Raw genomic sequence first — 17,573 nt, 5'->3', positions numbered from 1 at the left:
TGATCCTTTTGCCTCAGCCTCCTGAGTGGATGGGATTATGTGTGCCTTTGTGCTCGACACACTTAAAAAGGAAATTTCACAGTGCTCAAAGGGAACACCAGTGCCATTTGCCACAAATTGAAGGTGGCTATAAAGCCGAATGTGATAAAATCATAAGACTAATTCCAACTAGATACTGTACTATTATCTGCAAAGACTCCAGCCAGGCTTGCCTTTACGAGAAAGGGAGATTAGGGAGTAATAAGAGGGTTTAAAGAACTACTAACACGAAATTTGGACTGTCTTCTTAAGCAGAAATGAGAAGCAAAGATCTCTCTCCCCACCTGAATCACTTACTTAACACTGTCTGATTTTCAAGTACCCAATCCCACTGTCCCCTCCACTCCTGACCACCTCACCAGGGTCAGCCTGGAGAGAGCATGTCCACAAGCACAGCATTAGGCTGGGAGCCAAGCCTTCTTGGGGAGTCATCTGTGGACTTCTGGTGGGCCCAAGGTGAAGAGTCAGGCAGGGACGTGGACCTGGCTGGGCCCTGGGCTCTGATGACAGAGGAGGCACGAGCCAGCAGGCAGCGGCCCCCACGCTTCCTGGGGATTTCTGCCTTCCCAGAGGGAGAGCATGACCGAGCAGAGCAGCCTGGAGACCCACCAGACAAGTGTCAAGCCCCCAGCTTTCGACCAGATCTGAATCCACTGCTTGGAAACAGCTTGGATAACCCCACTGGGCAGCACGGAGGCTGCGGCTGTAGAAGAAACTGGTCTCCATGCTCAAGCACACTGAGAGTCCACTCCTGTTTGGTTGTCCTAAGCAGCTGGTCCCTCCTGGCCGGCGGGCCAAGTTCAGAATGAGAGAGACTGAGGCATGAAGAGAGGTTGGGGAGTTGGGAACGAACTGCCAGGGGTTCAGGAGGATCTCATGACTGTTCTGCCTTTGAAAAGAATGTGAACTCGGGCTGGGGCTGGGGCAGTGGTAGAGCACTCGCTGAGCACGCGTGAGGCCCTGGGTTCGACCCTCAGCACCACATAAAAATAAATAAATAAATAAAGGTATTGTGTCTGACTACTTCTAAAAAATACGAACTCTTACACATAGTTTTATAGGTGTGACACCTGCATACACACATGCACACGTGTATATATACATGTATGTACATGTCTATGTGCACGCACACATATGAGAATGACTGAGTTTGTTAATTATGTAATTTGAATCCTTTGGAGTTGTGCTATCCACTAGGGTAGCCACACGAGGCTATTAATCAAAATTAAACATAATAATTCAGTCCCTCGATCAAGCTTGCCACATTTCAGTGCTCAATAACCTCATGTGGCTGGTGGTTAGCCTTTTAGCATGGGTGACTGTCCTGAGAGGCCTGGCTGTGAAGGAGCGGAGACCCAGGTCCAGGGAAGGTGTCCACAGGTCGGCCGTGTCTCCAGGCTGATGGCAAGGACCACTGATGACGAGGGGAGATGACGGAAGCAGGAAGCCCCAGAACAGACAAGAGGGAGGGCAGGACTCAGGGGAAGGCAGAAGGCGCTTCCCCTGTGCCTAGGGGTAGAGCGAGGCTCGGAGGAGGGAGGGAGGTCAGGGGACAAGACAGGCCTCTCTTACATGACGACCGCGGTTTCCTGAAGTGGGATGTAAGAGGACCAGTTCAGAGCGAGGACCGGGGTGTTGGTGGGACTCAGAGGCAAAGGTCCCAAGTGGTCCTCCCAGAGTGGGACAGGAAATCTGGTAGACAAAAGCTGGGAAAGCAGGCCAACGTGTGGGACAGAAAAAGTGGCCCCTGAGACCTGCAGCGGCCCTCCAGGGCTCCTGTGGTAAAGGCACTGACCTCCAGGCCAGCCCTAGGGGCCATCAGAGGGCCTCTCTCCTCGTCCACACCGGGCTTCCCTCCTGCCCTCTGCTCACCGCTGGCCCCCCCCAGTCTCTGTTCCAGCCCTGCTCTCCCACCACAGGTCGGCGAGACAGCCACCTCCAGTGTCCACGGGGCACTGGCCCCAGGACCTCTGCAGAACCGAGATCTGAGGCTGCTCAAGTCCCTGGGCGTCCTCCCAGGTCACTGACCCCAGCTGACACAAGGTAAGCTCTGTGGGAGCAGGTGCCACACTGCCCGGTGCGGGGAGGGTGACAGGAAGTGGAAGTCGGGCTGAGGTTAGTACAGAGACAGACTCGAGTTACATAATCAACAGATTTAAAAACATTCATTCCACACTTGGTTGAACAGATGCGTGCAGAACCCGTGGATCCGGAAAGCCAACTGTACTGTATCCTTTGCCTGGAACCTTCTTCTGGGTTACCCTTAGGGTCTCAGCTCAGGGATCATTTCTTTGGGGGCCTTCGCGCTCCCTAAATCTAGTCCTACCTCCACAGATCCTCACTGCCCTCTGAACTCCAGCTCCCTGTAACCCCCAGGAGACCCAAGATCTCATACTTCCTTGGGTGACTGCTGTTCACCATTTGGCTCCTATTCTAGCAGAAGGACCTCTGCAGGTATGTGTTGAGGGAAGACCGCAGAGAGACCAGATGTGATCCAGGTGAGAGAACGCTACACCAGAGGTAGGAAGAAGAGCAGGAGACTTGGGACAGAAGGCAGTGAGGGGCACAGAGGAAAAGGTGATCCTTGGGTTTTTGGCTTGAACAGCTGGATAGATATGCACTAAGATGGGAAAGGCTGAGGGAAGGAGGTTAAGAAAGCAAAAATCAAGATCTCTGCTTTGAACATGCCACGTCAGGGACGCCAACCCAAGTCGAAGGGACACGTGAACAGCAAAGTATATTACTGCATGAGATGCTGAGAAAACGTGGCTACTACATTAGCGTCTCCTGTCCTATAAACCACCTGCCTTGATTTCCCAGGAGGAGCTGGCAGCAATATCCTGTGTCCCCACGGCACACTGCACGTCCCTCCATACGGCACATTCCAACTCTGTGTTACGGTCACACATCCTGTACACTTGGGGCAGCAATTCTTCACATTCTCAATTTAGTTGATAATAAGTCCTTGTGTTTTGAATGAATGAGCAACAGAGTTTCAGAAAGGATTTCATAGAAGATAAAGAGGAAAAGCCAGGCATGGTAGTGCATGCAAGTAATTCCAGTGTCTCAGGAGGCTGAGGCAGGAGGATCACAAGTACAAAGCCAGCCTCAGAAACTTAGGGAGGCCCTGAGCAACTCAGTGAGACCCTGTCTCTAAATAAGAAAATAAGAAAATAATAATAATAATAATAATAATAATAATAATGGGCTAGGGATGTGGCTCAGTGGTTGAGGAAAAAAAGAAGAAGAAGGAAAAACACTGAACCTATCACATAAAGGAATTAAAGGCATGAATTTAAAGGAAATGAGTTCTGCTGGGCGTGGTGCTGTACACTATAATTCTAGTGACTCAAGAGGCTGAGGCAGAAGATCACAAGTTTGAGGCCAGCCTCAGCAATTTAGTGAGACCTTGTCTCAAAATAAAAAAATAAACAGTACTGGGGATGTGGCTCAGTGGTCGAGTGCCCCTGGGTTCAACCCCCAGAAGTGGGGTGGGAGGCGCTGGGGGTTTACTCAGACTGAAGGATATGAACCAGTAAAGAGCAGGAGGGAGGCTGATCTTCCCTTCCAGAAGGTTCAACAGTGGGCAATGCATCCCGCCACAAGGGGGCAGTGGAGAGCCTTTGCTGCCCTCCTAGCCTGAGGGCTCTGTTGGGTTATGCTGGTCCAGGGTTCAGGTTTCTTACTATGTTAAAAGCTCTAACTTGCTAAGGAAGAGTAACCATCCAAAAGAAAACTGGATAAGGACAGAAAAGGTATTTCACATAAAAGTAAATGCAAATCACATGTAAACACTAATAGATGAATGTTGTTACTCTAAAGACAAAATGTATAACAAGGTGCCATTTCCATGAGCTTTTCTCCTTGATGTTTTTTTTAAAATATATTTATTTTTCATTGCAGGTGGACACAATACCTTTATTTATTTTTATGTGGTGCTGAGGATCGAACCCAGGGCCTCACGTGTGCAAGGGAGAGCTCTCTCTACTACTGAGCTACAACCTCAGCCCAATGGCTTTTTTTAAATTTGAAAAGTTAAGATACCACACCAGTAAAAATTCCAACCGCTCAGAATATACAATGAAATGCGTCCTTCCCTCCCCAGATGCAGTGCGGTTACCAGCTACCTGACTGTCTTAATCCTTCCAGAAAATACTCTGCGCGTGTACACACACACAAACACACACACACACACACACACACACACTACGTCTCTCCCCTGCCATCCACAGTGCCTTCCCCTCTGCCGCACAGGTTTCAGAGACGGTTTCACACAGACACGCTGTGCTTTACGTGGTTGTTCAGTGCTCTTTAGCAGAGATGCACCGCGGCTGACTTAGCCAGTGTGCAAAGGATGGTGCTAGAGACCATGTCCAGCCTCTTGCTGCTGTGAACAATGCTGCATGAAGACCTCTGCACCAACGCCGTGCACTGTGTGTCTGGGAGTTCCGAGTGGCACCTCGGGCGGGAGGCACGGTTCTCACCTCAGCTGTGATGCACAGGCTGAACTGCACCGCTGTCAAAGCGTCAATTTAATTTACAAAATGAGGTCGTGCACCTTTCTGTTTACTGACGATTCATTGTACTTCTTTTCCTTTTTCTTTCGGTACCAGGGACTGAACCCAGGGGCACTTTACCACTGAGACGTATTCCCGGCCCTTTTTATTTTGAGACAGGGTCTCACTGAGTTGGTTAAGGGCCTCACCAAGTTGCTGAGGCTGGCTTTGAACCTGTGATCCTCCTGCCTCGGCCTCCTGAGCTGCTGGGATTACAGGCTACAGGCGTGCCACCACCTGGCAATTCACTGTATTTCTTTTTCTATGAATGTACAGCTCACATACTTTAGTTTTCTCCTAAGGTTTTCCATGGGGATTTCTGTAGAACCCCTCATGTATCAAAGAAACCAGCCCTCGGGCTGCTGGCACTGTGGTGTTTTTCTCAGGTGGTCTTTTGACTACGCACCATTTTTTTCTTACTATTAACATCTCTGGGCTTTTTACCTGATGACTCTATGTTTTGTGTCTTTGATTGGAAAGGCTTTGCTGCTTGAAGATTCTAGAAACATCCCTCCTTTCCATCTAGTGATCTGATTTCATTTATTTTACATTTAAACCTTGGATCTGTAGGGTCTGGGAGTCGGGAAGGGGGCAGACACACAGCTCTGGTTTTGTTTTCAGGATGGAGAGCTGGCAGCCCCACTACCTCCATTTCCCCACTCATTTGGAGCCTTATGTTTACAACATACAAAAACACCATTCATATGGTTCTCAACCTTTTGGGCGCTCCCGTCTGATCCCCGGAAGCACCTTTCTAGCTACGTACAACACAACACTGTTTTAAAATCTGGTAGGGGCTGGGGTTGTAGCTCAGCGGTAGAGCGCTTGCCTGTCGCGGGTGAGGCACCAGGTTCAACCCTCGGCAGCAGGTAAAAAACAAATAAATAAAAAAAATAAAGGTTAAATTCTTAAAAAAAAAATCTGGTAGGATCAGTCCTTTTTCCCCTGAATTTCCTATTTTTATGTTTTTGTTTTTCATGTGAAATTCAGAATCAAGTTTTCTACTTCCAAAATAAATTCTCTTGATGTTTTTATTGGGACCATATGAAGTTGAAGATTAATCTGGGGACAGTTGCTATCTTTAAAATACTTGGCCTGGGGTGTAGCTCAGTGGTAGAATATATACCTAGCACATGTGAGGTTCTCAGCTGATCCCCAGACCACAAAAACCCAAAACACAAAAACCTTCACTGTCTAATAACAGATTCTTCCTCCCATTTAATCAAGTCTTCCTTCATATCTTTCATTACCGTTTTATTTAACGTTGTTCCTACATAGTTCCTATTAGGGCTGTGCCTAGGTAGTTTATCTTTTTAAAAAAAATTTTTTTTTTTTTTTTTCTGTGGTGCTGGGGATTGAACCCAGGGCCTTGTGCGTGCAAGGCAAGCACTCTACCAACTGACCTATACCCCAGCCTGGTAGTTCATCTTTTTAGCTGCTGTTGTAATAGGGTAATTTCTTCCACTGCATTTCCCAATTGCTTATTCCTGCATACAGATAAGCTCTTTTTTAAAATTATTTTATTTGTTTATATACTTATTTTTCATGTGGTGCTGAGGATGGAACCCAGTGCTAGGCCAGCGCTCCTCCACTGAGCCACAGCCCAGCTCTCAGGCAAGCTCTGGACTCTTCCGCATTACACTGCGATTTCCGACTTTTCTCAATTCTCTGCCTATGCATTTCTTTGGTTTTCAGGTAAGTATTCCAGGTACATAATCAAGCCATCTGCAAATAATGATTAACTAACTACCTCTTTCTTCTTTGTATACTTGGTTTTCTTTCTTTGTTTTTGGTACTTAAGTTGCTGAGGCTGGCCTTAAAGTTGTACTGAGTACATGAACAGTACGTGCTTAAAAGTTCTATCAATGCTGGGCAAGGTGGCACACGTCTGTATCCCAAGACTCAGGAGACTGAGACAGGAGGATCTCAGTGCAGCCTCCCGAGTCCCTGGGATTACAGGTGTGCACCACACGCATGGCATGTACACTTATTTCTTTCTCTTGACTGGCATTGGCTAGAATTTCAGAATAATGCCTAATAATGATGACACTGACAACTATGTCTCCCTCCTGACTGTAATGGGAACAGTTCTAGGTTCATCATTAAATAAGCTGCTGGCTTTTGACTTCAAATGTATTTTTATCATGGTAAGGAGGTATTCAATCATTTTAATTTTACTGACAGCTTGTTTTGTTAATCTGAATGGATGTTGAGTTTTTATAGATGCCTTTTCAGAATCTCTGGAGATAATTATGTGGTTTCTCTCCTGTGATCTATTAATATGGTAAATAGTAATAATAAATATCCTAACAGATTAATCTTTGCAATATAGCAAAATACTGTTTTTTTCCATTTTAGAATGGCAAAGATAAGATTTTTTAAAAATGATTTTTGTAGTTGTAGATAGACAGCATGCCTTAGTTTATTTGTTTATTTTTTTTGTGATGCTGAGGATCGAACCCAGTGCCTCACAGGTGCTAGGCAAGTGCTCTGCCCCTGAGCCACATCCCCAGCCCACCAAAGATAACAATTTTGATGATATCATATTAGCCTGGGTGGAGCTGGGGAAAAGCCATTCTTACATATTGTTGGTAGAAACATAAGATGGTGTGATCTCACTGGAGGAAAATCACTCATTTACATAAATTTACATATTAAAATTTTGAATGCTCATAAACAGGCTATACTATTGTTCATAACAGCAGAATTCTGGAAACAATCCAAGTGTTCTCCAAGAGGAGCTGGTTAACTAAATCACGTGCACTCTAACAATACACTTTGCAGCATTATTGAAAGAATATAGGGATTTATAATGCTATTTTATTGTTGTATAAGATCAGTTATAGATCAATGCTTATATGAAACCAACAGGGGAGATGCACTTGCCTGTATTTACACAAACACACTCAAGAGACACATATTATAATGCAAAATCATTAAATGTTGATGGGGGTTGTGGATAGGAGATGAGAGCTAGGCCCAAGGGAGATTGAGAATGAACTTCTTATATTTTTCTGAATTTTTAAAAAATTTTTGAGTAGTCTATTACCTACACAAAAATTTTAAACCTTAAAAAAACATATCGCTCATGGCACCAAAATTTCACTCCTAAAAATTTACTACTGATAGGGGCTAGGGTTGTGGCTCAAAGGTAGAGCTCTCGCCTACCATGCGTGAGGCACTGGGTTCGATCCTCAGCCCCACATAAAAATAAAATAAAGATATTGTGTCCACCTATAACTAAAAAATAAATATTAAAAAAAATTACTACTGACAGTTTTGCTAATGAAAGCAAAAGCATACAGTATGAGGAAATTCAACTGGAGTGTTAAGTGTGACCAAAGCAACCTAAATGTCACTGGAAGTGGGTTAAACAAATTATGCCAAGTTGGGGTGGGGTGTTCCCAAGTACTAGCAACATTTTATTTTCTTAAACTAGGTGGTGGTGCATCAGTATCTATTTTAGAAAAGGTCTGTCATCTCTCTTATTTAATAAGTAATTTTAAAATTGCAAGTATTTAGTCAATTATTAGTCAGCTGTGCAAGAGACCTTGGTAGAGCTGCATATTCTGATTTGTATTTATCTCTGAGACACACTGGCACAAGGTGTTGAACAGAAAGCATTCTCTATGCTTATTTTTGTTTAAAAAAAAGAAAAAAAGAAAGGAAACTGTGCTAATTATGCATAGAAATTTCCAGAAGGAAATTCAAGTTGATAGCATGAGGATCTTAGGAGAGAAGTCTGGGATAGAAATAAGACTTTTCACTATAGACTTATTTGATCAGTTTGAATAATTTTCTATGTGTGTACATATATATACATATATATATATATATATATTCTTTCAGAAATAAAAAAAGTAAAAAAAAATATATATATATATAAGGCTCACTGTCACTGAAGAGTAACTGTATCCTCAAGATGGAAGACTAACTTCATCCAAGAGGCTGTGGAGAGAGGGTTGGCTTGCTCCATCACCTGCCTTCCCTGTCCTTCCCGGCGGCGCACACTCTCTTTCCGGGGACGACACACCACCCCGACCTGATGACGCCCAGCAGGAGCTGGGCGGGGACACTCACTTGGGCTCATGAGGGGGTCCGGACTGGTCCACCAACTTGAACTCCGCAGCAAAGCCATGGGAGCGGGCGTACTCCAACAGGCCGCCCACGGGGTTGGTGTTCAGGTATCTGACGAGCTCACCGATCCTCCTGATCCTGTTGGGCATCCCAGAGTCCAGGTTGTCAAGTGATTCTGGGTTGGCACCTCCAGACTAAAGGAGAAGCAGCCAAACAAAGAGGAGCCGTGAACACTCAAAGAAACGTGGGCCACCCTGACCCGCTCCGTTGCTGGATCGCCCCGTGGTGTTTCAGCAGGAGAAACGCCCACCTGGTCATCAACCGAGTTGGCGGCCTCCTCGTGCAGGGCCTTCATGGCCTCCTCTGCGGCCATCTGCTTGGCCACCTTCTTGCTGGGGGCACTCACGGTAGGGAAGGTCTGCGCTCCCACCGCCACACAGTACTGGAACCTGACGGAGAGGAGGAAGGTCGTGACTGCAGAGACCGGCCCAACTTGCTAACGCTCTCTACTACATGCGATTCCTTGTGCATGTCACCTTCTCTAGTCACTTCTGCCTGGCACAGCCGCTGCCCCTTGCCCACCTGCTGCCCGGCTCTCTCAGCCTGGCTCCCCACTTTCAACATGCAAAACTTTCCCCTCCTCCACAGACCCTCAGAGCTGCCCAGGCCCACAGGCCCTGGACCTTCCTGTCCCACCAATAGTGACCCCCATGCTACCAACCCCTCGTTGCCCTTGGTCCCTCTGAACTCTCATTCCAGCTTCTCTGCTTTCCCAGCAGCAACCAGGTCCTGAAGGCCCCTTCCACATGCAGCAGAAGAAACCGCTCAGCCTGTCTCTGAGAAGTCTCGCGGAGACACCGTCCCGGGACGTACTTGGGGTCGTGGGCAGGGCCTTCTTTGGACAGGAGCCGGAATTCACAGGAGTTGCCCAGTTTGTGCATACACTCCAGCAAGGTAGTGACGGGGCTCTTCCCAGAAAACAGGGACGACGTTGAGGTGGCGGTGGGCTGGGGCTCCGCTGCCTGGAGAAAGTGAGACAAGAAGACAGAACAAAACACGAGAAACTGAGACAAGGCCGGCTGGTCCGCCTCCGCAGAAGGGACGGATGGACGGGAGAGTCTCAGATCCGTCAGTGTTAAGGGTGGCCTTCCAGGGCGGAGCTGCAGGGGACTTCCTGGGCATGGCAGGAGAGAGCAAGTTATCTGCCCAAAGTGGAGACGGAGCACCGTACTGCCTCAGCCTCTTCCAGGTTTGATGTTCTGCACCTCCAGCTAGGTTCAAGGGGGCAGGAGAAGAGAGCAGCTGGAGGTGGGCAGAGGAGGCAGGAAGCTGTCTTGGGATGAGGGACCAGGGCTTTTAGACCAGGATCGCTTCCAGGGGCCAGTTAAGATGCTACCCCTGAGACCTGAGAGACGAGACCCACCCTGGGAAGGTCCCTACCTCCTCTGACTCCTTTTCTGTGGAATAGCAGGACAAGTCCTCTGGCTTCCCACTGTCCTTGGCTTTGGCCTCCCGAAGTAGGATCGTCATGGCTTTCAGAGCTGCATCCTGCTTGGCCACCTTCTTGCTGCCGGCTTCTGCTGGGGGGAACTCTCGGCCACTGATGACAACCTGGAACTTAAACCTTGGCGGAAAGCAGTCAGACATGAGAAGCCAAGCTGGGCCACCTCTCTGCTCTTCCCGCGTGTCCCACCCACTGAGCAGACTTGGAGGGTAGGCCAGGAACTTCTGTCCCTTTGGAGGCTTGGCCTGTCCCTTCGTTTTGTTTTTTTTTTGGTACCAGGGACTAAATCAGGGACACTCAACTACTGAGCCACATCCTCAGCCCTTTTCTGCATTTTATTTAGAGACAGGTCTTGCTGAGTTGGTCAGGGCCTCACTAAGTTGCTGAGGCTGGCTTTGAACTCTCAGTCCCCCTGCCTCGGCTTCCCAAGCCACTGGGATTATAGGTGTGCACCACGACACCTGGCAGCTTGTCCATTCTTTTAGGGAACAGAGCAGCCAGTGACTCTGTCCCCAGAAGTCAGTGAAGCATGCACAGCCACCACAGTGGGTGATAGGAACCTGGCTCACAGGAGACCCCCCATGCCTTAAATATAATAAGTTGTGTGCAATAAGCAACGGGCTAAAATCACCATGATAGTCTCGACAGCAACCCAAAAGCCTTCATCCTAAAGCAAAAGAGGTGGACTGGCCTCCTCAGGAAGGTCCTAAAAAATAGGGAAGGCCTGGGGGTGTGGCTCAGTGGCATTAGAGCCTGGGCTCGGTCCCCAGCACTGCAAAAGGAAAGAAAGAAGAAAGAGAGCAAAGGCGTGTCCGTATCAGTCTCCTGCTCTGCACACACTGGCGCTCACCGGGGCCCCACTGGGTGGAGGGGGAAGGGGAGGATGTGGGAGGACGAGGGGCAGGCTGGGGAAGGGGGCAGAGGAGGGCAGGGCAGCCTCCAGGGCTGTCTGTCCCTAAGTTACCCCCAAAGATAATTCACTCTTAAAAAGTGTGTGAAGTCATGCTAGACCTCTCAACTTCCTCCGAGCCTGAGGTGAAGGAATTTCCCTTGTCATAAAGAAAACCAAAAGCATTTGTTACGGGCTGCTAGACCCAGCCTAGGCCTCTTGTAGTCAAGCTTCTATATTCTCCTGGGCTCCTCGCTCAATCTGGGGTCTCATTTAGAAAAGGAGGTCAGATTTCTTATCTCCCAGGTCTTCTGAAGTACTCTACATGGCATCGACGCTCCTGTAGCTCAAGTTCAAAAAACTATTTAACCACAAAACTCCTGGCTGTCCCCCAACTCTGGCGAAGGGGCTGGTGGGGAAAAGGAGGACAGCCACTCAGCCTCTGTCGCAAACACAGACAAAGCCGTCACGGCCCTGCCAGCTTCTGGACAGACACACCCCTCTTCCTAACAGCTCCCCTGTGACGCCAACTTGGGGCCACTAAGACGGTCAGAGGAGGACCAAGGGCCAAAGGGCGATGCTCAGTCTGGAGAGCAGCCGTGTAAACGCCGTCCCACGCCACGAGGACGTTTGGGCCCATGATGGACCATGTAACACAACAGTGGACCCATGAGGTGGCCCATGATGGACCATGTAACACAACAGTGGACCCATGAGGTGGTACTGCCCAGTGACCTGAGCTGTTGTAGGTTTGTGTAAGCACACTCTAGGTTGGTACAGTGACAAAACACCTAATAGGGCATGGCTCAGGATGTGTCCCTGTCCCTGACATGTGACTATAAGAGTTGGTGGCATGTTCCCCATTCTCTCTGGTTCTGTCCAGCAGCGGCTTGCAGCCACTCGGACTTGAGCCAATGGCTCCAGGTCCTTTCTGGGCCCACCTGTCTCAGTCTGTCCTGGCCAAGAGTGCAAGGAACCTCAGGTGCTTCTCAGCAGTGCCAGCCGCCTCTCTGTGCAGAGGAGGTGTTTAAGTTAGACTACCACCCTCAGCAGGCAGGCGGGCGGGCGGGCGGGCGGGCGGGCAGGCCTGCCTCCCAGTTGAGTGGTGCACCTGGGCTCTCTGCACAACCCTTATCCTTGTGTGGCCCACCCTTGGTGGTCCTGTTCCTGTACCTTGTCCAGGAACCCAACTCGAGGGGGAGGTGGGGAGGGAGTTAAGTCCTGGCCTGGGGCCTTGGGGGCAGGTGAGACCCGGTGCCTGAAAGCTGTGATTTCTAAGGAAGCCTCATTTCAGCCAGGAGTCCACCTCCCCCTTGGCTCGGCCAGGATTCTGGTGGCTCCAGGCCCATCGCCCAGAGAATGGGCCAAAGGAGGATGATTCAGCCAAAGGAGGATGATTCAGCCAAAGGCCAAAAAGGAAGGGGGGGACAGGGCCACCGAAGGGCACCGCTCACAATCGGCTGAGGCTTGTTGGTCCGGCCCTAGGCGCGTCCGGCGGGCTCACCGGGGCTCGTGGGGGGGCCCGCTCTGCTCGATGAGGTGGAACTCGCAGGTCTGGCTGGCGAACTGCGCGTACTCCAGCAGCCCGCTGACGGGGTTCTTCAGCTGGCACTCGGTCAGCTTCTTGTAGGGCGAGCACCGGGGCAAGCCGTGGCTGTAGAAGGAGGGCATCTCCATGATGGCTCGGAACTCCCCCGGGGCCGCGTGGATGCTGTTCAGGTCATCCGGGATGTCATCTGTGGCCCACTGGCCATTTTCAAAGTCCACATACCCTGCTTTTGAGGGGCCATTGTGATAAACAGGGGGCCTCAGTTTCATGAACCCTGGTCTGGGCTCCTGTCTACTTTCTAACCTTATGAGCGGGTCCTGCCCATTCTCCGCCTTTTCTGTGGGCATCGTATTGTTTGGGGCGTTGGATGGGGGCGGGTGATAGGTGGGGAATGCCGTGTTCCTGCTGGTGGCGGGGACAGCACCCTGGGTGGCCGCGGGAGCACTCTGTGTGCTCCTCTTGATCTGCATCCTCTCTCGCTTCTTGTCCGTCAGGTACCAGGTGGGGATGGCCCCTTGCCGGTAGACGTCGCCCTGCTTTTCCATGTCGCACAGCACTGCGTTCACATCTCGGGCTCTGGTGAAGCCGATGTTTTTAGCCAGACTCAGGGCGGAGCAGTTAGTCACGTTGAACAGGTAGTCGCAGATCTTCTCCTTGATCTCAGCCATGTCCAAAGGCTCGGGAGGATCTTCTGAGTCAGATGTGGGGTGACTCTCTTCAGATTCCGAGTTGGGCTCTGGGCTTGGGGCTCCCTGGCTCTGAAGGTCGGGCTGTGCAAGGGTGTCGGGCTGTGCAAGGGTGTCGGGCTGTGCAAGGGTGTCGGGCTGTGCAAGGGTGCTGGGCTGGCTCCGGGCCGGAACGGAGGCCGCAGCGCTCCACAAAGGGGGTGTGCCCTGCTTCCTGTGCAGCTGACCCTTCTTTGCCAGGGAGTACAAAGCTTGATTGACCTCTTTCTTGGGGACCCTGAGCTTCCTGGCCAGCTCCCGCGCTGTGGTGTCCTTCCCTTCCCCGAGCTCCTTTAGGAACTCTAAGATCCTTTCCTCCTGGCCCTGACTGATGCTCAGTCCCTGGAAGCGGGAGGAGAGCCGGTCAGCACCTCTCCACGTCAGGCCCCTGCCACCTGGCAGGGGAAGCTGGGGCACTGCCTGCGGCCCCTGACCTCTGAGAGGCACGCGGCTGCAGACCCCCCAGATCTCAGGCTGCCTGGCTCTAACAGGTGGTCCCGGAAACCTGGGCCAGAGTCCTGGGGGCACTACTGGTGGTGGCAGGGACGGTGCCCACGTTCCAGTCAGGGGCACTTCTGAGAGCCGCCCCTTGAGAAACTCTATTTGCTGGAGCCGGAAGCTATCGGTGCGCGATTCCTGCCACGGCTGCTGCTGTCTGGCCTTGCTGTGCTCATAGCGGTGGCCAGGGCGGGGGCGGTGTCCGTTGAAGAAACAGCCCTGTGGACAGAGGGAGCAGAGGGGTGAACCAGGCTGCAGCGAGGCCGCGGACTCCCCTCCTGACCCTGCCCCGGACGACGCTCCGGCTTCTAACAGGCTGAAAAGGTGACTGTCATGGGCTTATGGCCTAGCTGGGGTGACTTAGCCACCTCTTAAGTACTGCCTGGGGCCACCAATGGTACACAGGGGACAGGAGGCGGAGCACAGGGGCACCCAGCAGGGGTTAGAGTGCCCCAGCCTCTCCAGAGACCTAACTAGTCTCCCTCTCCACAGCGTTTTGGAGAGTGGACAGGAACCTTCCCACCAACGCCAAGAGACCCTCTGCAACCCGAAAACAAATCGCATTTTGTCCTACAACCAAAACCAGAACCCTGAAAAAGGAAGGCGTGAGGGGGCTGGGGATGGACAGGGCTCCCCTCCTTGAGCCAGGCTCCCCACGTGTCAGCCCTGGCCCCCTGCCTGTCACTGCCCTCCCACGAGGCTCACGGTGTGGTTTTAGGGAAGCTGGCACACTGTCCTTGCTCCTCAGCATGGTGCCCAGGCTGGGATTGGGAGGGACACCTGGCACTTCTCCCAAGCACCCAGGCAGGGTCCCCTCCTTACCCTCAGCCAGCCTCCTACCCTCCCAGCTACCTCCCGAGGGTTGCTTCCACGGCCCCCCCTTCTGAGCTCTGCTTGTGAGCACAAGAGACCCCAAATTCTCCTGTCGCCGTATGTTCACTGCAGTGGAGCAGCCACGGCCCACCCCACAAGGGCCTCCATCTGGGGCCCGTCCTCTCCCTGGTGCCGCGCACTGAGTGTGCAGCAGGCAGGAGGTGCTCATGGGGCTGGGGGTGGCAGGAGGCACTCTGCTTCCTTGGCCCAGGGCTGCAGGCTTGGGAGGGGCTGCACCTCGTGTTATGTCCCCTCCTCTGGTCCTCCTCAAGGCTCCAGGACAGCTGCGCCCCTTTCTTCAACAGCTATGCTTCCTACTCCCTACAAGTAGGGGACGTTGGCATTCTTGCCGGTGGCTCTCATGGGTTGTAGGGTTCCTTGATCTCTGACAGTGGCCTCCCGCTCCTCTTTCAGCTACGTCTGGCTTATCCAGCTGCCCCTCTGATGTCACCATTAATGCCAACCCAGGCCACGGCTGACCCCTCAAACCCTGAAACTCTTCTCCAGGGGCTGGGATCTGAGAGCTGTGCCATCACAGCACAAGCAGCCACTCACAGCACGTCAACGTTTGTGGACGGTTTCTTTACCGGGATCTCCATTCCCCAAAACAGGGGTCAGCTGTGGGCTGCGCTGGCCGGCCCCTGTTCCTTTCTGGGGGCAGCTTCCCCACGTCTCTGAAGGCTCCCTCACTCTGCCTGATCTGTGGTCAGTTGGCCTCTCTACCCAGCACCCACTGGGCGCTGTCTCTTCACCCAAGCTTCCGTGGAGCTGAAGGACAATGACTGCACTAACAGGTCCCTACGTCCTGCTCTTGAGCCGTGGCTGGGTCTCCACTGTGGGTCACCCAGTGCCACAAACTGCACGGGCTCACCGCAGATGAAGCTGCTTCTTTAGAAAACTCTCCTCCCAGGATCTGGTGACCCAGCATCAGACATCATCTCTGTCCCCTTCTCCTGCCCTTTCTATACCCTCAGTCCCCCTGGCCTGTCTAAGGAGTTTCCTTTATATTTTGTCCACTAGGTTGACGTCACCCACTCCGCCAACCCAAGCCAGCCCCCTGAAGCAACTCGCGTCTAGCCAGCTGCCACTTCGACCAACTACCTAGATATCGTGCACTCAAGTAACCCGCCATTACCTCAAATGCCACAGATTCTGGACCAAATTTATCATTTCCCTCAAAGCCACCCTCCTCTCCCGTTGTTACTGTTCACGGCATCCTCCTCGCAGGTCACTAAGGCCAGGGCCCTGAGTCTCCTTCCCTGGCTGTCTGCCCTCCGTCCTCACGGCCCCCTAAGCCGGGGGCTGCCCTGCCCTGTCTGGCCCACCACCTCTGGAGGAAACGTGTCCCATTCGGGTTGCAGCCCCTGGTCACCGCCTCTTACTCAGACTACACAGAAGCCTCAAGTCCTTCTGCTCCTCTGCCGCCACACCAGCGCGGACCTCCACCCTCCACGGCCACCTGCCACGGCCACCTGCCACAGCCACCTGCCACGACTGGCCCTTTCCTCACAAGTCTCCTAAAGGCCACTTTCTTCAGGAGGCTCCGGACTCCCACCTCCCTCAGCCCCCAGTCCCCTCCTGGAACTCCACCCAGTCAGCACCTGCTGTGCCTCTGGCTTCATCTTGGCTTTAGATTGATTAATCCTGGCAGAGATACAGTGCACCTGAAAGGCCATTAACAAGGTCAGGCGCCAGAAATCCCACCTCCACTCCCACACAGTGCCCATGGGGGCTGTGGCTGACTCCCCGGGGAACTCTTGGGGGACAAGGACTAGGCTACGGTCACCTTTGTCTCCCCAGCACCTGGCACAAAATTAAAACTACCAAGCAACACACATGAATGCATGAACAAGGCACCCAGGCAATGGCACCCCCTTCCTCACTCCTCTTTTTTGGGGGTGGGGGATTCACTGAGCCCAGGGATGCTTTACCACTGATATACATCCCTAGTCCTTTTTTAAAAAATTTGAGACAGGTCCTATTTATTTATTTACTTATTTGTAAAGGGACCTTTATTTTCTTTATGTCTATGCGGTGCTGAGAATGGTGCTGAGAATCAAACCCAGGGCCCCCCACTGCTACGCAAATGCTCTTCCACTGAGCAGCAACCCCAGCCCTCGCTCCTCTATTGTATCTCTGTCCCCCCCATATTGCTAGGGGCAGAGAGCAATATGGACACAGTGAGCGCCCCAATCGCAGAGCTGGATTATGGGGATTTTTAGGGGTTTTCTGATCAGCTCTTTGAGTACCTTTCAGAAAAGAAACCTTGTTCTGAACTGGCTGAAGTCAGTTTCTACCAGTCAAACTGCTACTCTCAACCAAAATCTGGCAAATATTTGAGTGCCCACCTAAAAAAAAAAAAAAGGGTGGAATAAATGATGAAACACTCATGCTGTGGAACAGTATTCACACAGGGTTTAAAAATATGGCCAGGGGGGTGGCACACACCTGTAATTCCAGTGACCCAAGAGCCTGAGGCATGAGGATTACAAGTTTGAGGCCAGCCTCAGCAACTTAGTGACACCCTGTATTAAAAAAAAAAGGACTGGGGCTCAGTAGTAAACTGCTCCTGGGTTCAATCCCCAGTGTGTGTGTGTGTGTGTGTGTGTGTGTGTGTGTGTGTCTTTTAGATCTGTATTCACCTAGAGAAAATTTAGGAATATATTGACTAAAACAACATCATAAAAGCAAGTTGCAGAATACATATACATTATTTCTTCTCTTTTTTTATAAATAAGGAAAAACTCACATGTATTCATGTACGTATATAAATGTACATGTGCATAAGCTAGAATGAATTCAGAGAAAAAAAAATGATACATTAATTTTTTAACAGTTACTTTGGGGAAGTTGTGTTAGAGGG

The 17,573-nt window shown here is 51.1% G+C and overlaps 1 protein-coding gene across 3 annotated transcripts in view; it reads right to left on the bottom strand.

Annotated features, from left to right (window-relative positions):
* Adar (adenosine deaminase RNA specific) overlaps window positions 1-17,573 on the bottom strand; it is a 47,758-nt gene that overhangs the window by 8,056 nt on the left and 22,129 nt on the right. For all 3 annotated transcript variants that reach the window (XM_026404948.2, XM_026404946.2, XM_026404947.2), the window contains exons 2-6: window positions 12,570-14,056; window positions 10,113-10,296; window positions 9,546-9,694; window positions 8,983-9,121; window positions 8,676-8,866 (exon numbers count right to left, since the gene is read on the bottom strand). In XM_026404948.2, the coding sequence (XP_026260733.1) occupies window positions 8,676-8,866; window positions 8,983-9,121; window positions 9,546-9,694; window positions 10,113-10,296; window positions 12,570-13,282 (1,376 nt within the window). In that variant the 5' untranslated portion in view covers window positions 13,283-14,056. The remainder of the gene's footprint in view (window positions 1-8,675; window positions 8,867-8,982; window positions 9,122-9,545; window positions 9,695-10,112; window positions 10,297-12,569; window positions 14,057-17,573) is intronic.

Source organism: Urocitellus parryii, chromosome 11 (assembly GCF_045843805.1).
Source record: "Urocitellus parryii isolate mUroPar1 chromosome 11, mUroPar1.hap1, whole genome shotgun sequence".
NCBI lineage: Eukaryota > Metazoa > Chordata > Mammalia > Rodentia > Sciuridae > Urocitellus > Urocitellus parryii.
This window is presented reverse-complemented; position numbering and strand designations above follow the sequence as displayed.